We start from the raw sequence: 736 nt of genomic DNA, 5'->3' as shown, positions 1-736 counted from the left end.
TTATATTGGGCTATATATGGGTTATATGGGGTTATAGATGTGTTATATTGGACTATATTGGGCTATATATGGGTTATACGGGGCTATAGATGGGCTATATGGGGCTATATATGGGTATTATTGGGCTATATATGGGTTATATTGGGTTATATGGGGCTATATTGGGCTATATATGGGTTATATTGGGTTATATGGGGCTATATTGGGCTATATATGGGTTATATGGGGCTATATTGGGCTATGTATGGGTTATATGGGGCTATATTGGGCTATGTATGGGTTATATTGGGCTATATAGGGGTTATATTGGGCTATATATGGGTTATATGGGGTTATAGATGTGTTATATTGGACTATATTGGGCTATATATGGGTTATACGGGGCTATAGATGGGCTATATGGGGCTATATATGGGTATTATTGGGCTATATATGGGTTATATTGGGTTATATGGGGCTATATTGGGCTATATATGGGTTATATTGGGTTATATGTGCCCCCCGGGTTTATAAGGCCCCTTAAGGGCCCCTACCGGTCCCTACCGGTCCATACTGGTCTCTACTGGTCCATACTGGTCCCCGCAGTGCTGCGGTGCCTGGGGCTGCCCACCCGCACGGTCACCAACTACAACTCGGCCCATGACACCGACGTGTCCCTCACCACCGACATCTACCTGGACGAGAGCATGAAGCCCATGGAGCGCCTCAACACCGACTCCGTCTGGTACTGGTCCAG

The 736-nt window shown here is 45.5% G+C and overlaps 1 protein-coding gene across 1 annotated transcript in view; it reads left to right on the top strand.

Moving 5' to 3' along the window:
- Positions 1-473: 473 nt before the first annotated feature.
- The window catches only part of LOC104408478 (protein-glutamine gamma-glutamyltransferase K-like), a gene marked incomplete at its 3' end in the record, with an annotated part of 4,138 nt that continues 3,875 nt past the window's right edge, over positions 474-736 (top strand). The window contains exon 1 of the mRNA XM_010018102.1: positions 474-724. Coding sequence (XP_010016404.1) covers positions 474-724 — 251 coding nt within the window. The remainder of the gene's footprint in view (positions 725-736) is intronic.

Source organism: Nestor notabilis, unplaced genomic scaffold, assembly GCF_000696875.1.
Source record: "Nestor notabilis isolate BGI_N333 unplaced genomic scaffold, ASM69687v1 scaffold7257, whole genome shotgun sequence".
Taxonomy (NCBI): domain Eukaryota; kingdom Metazoa; phylum Chordata; class Aves; order Psittaciformes; family Psittacidae; genus Nestor; species Nestor notabilis.
This window is presented reverse-complemented; position numbering and strand designations above follow the sequence as displayed.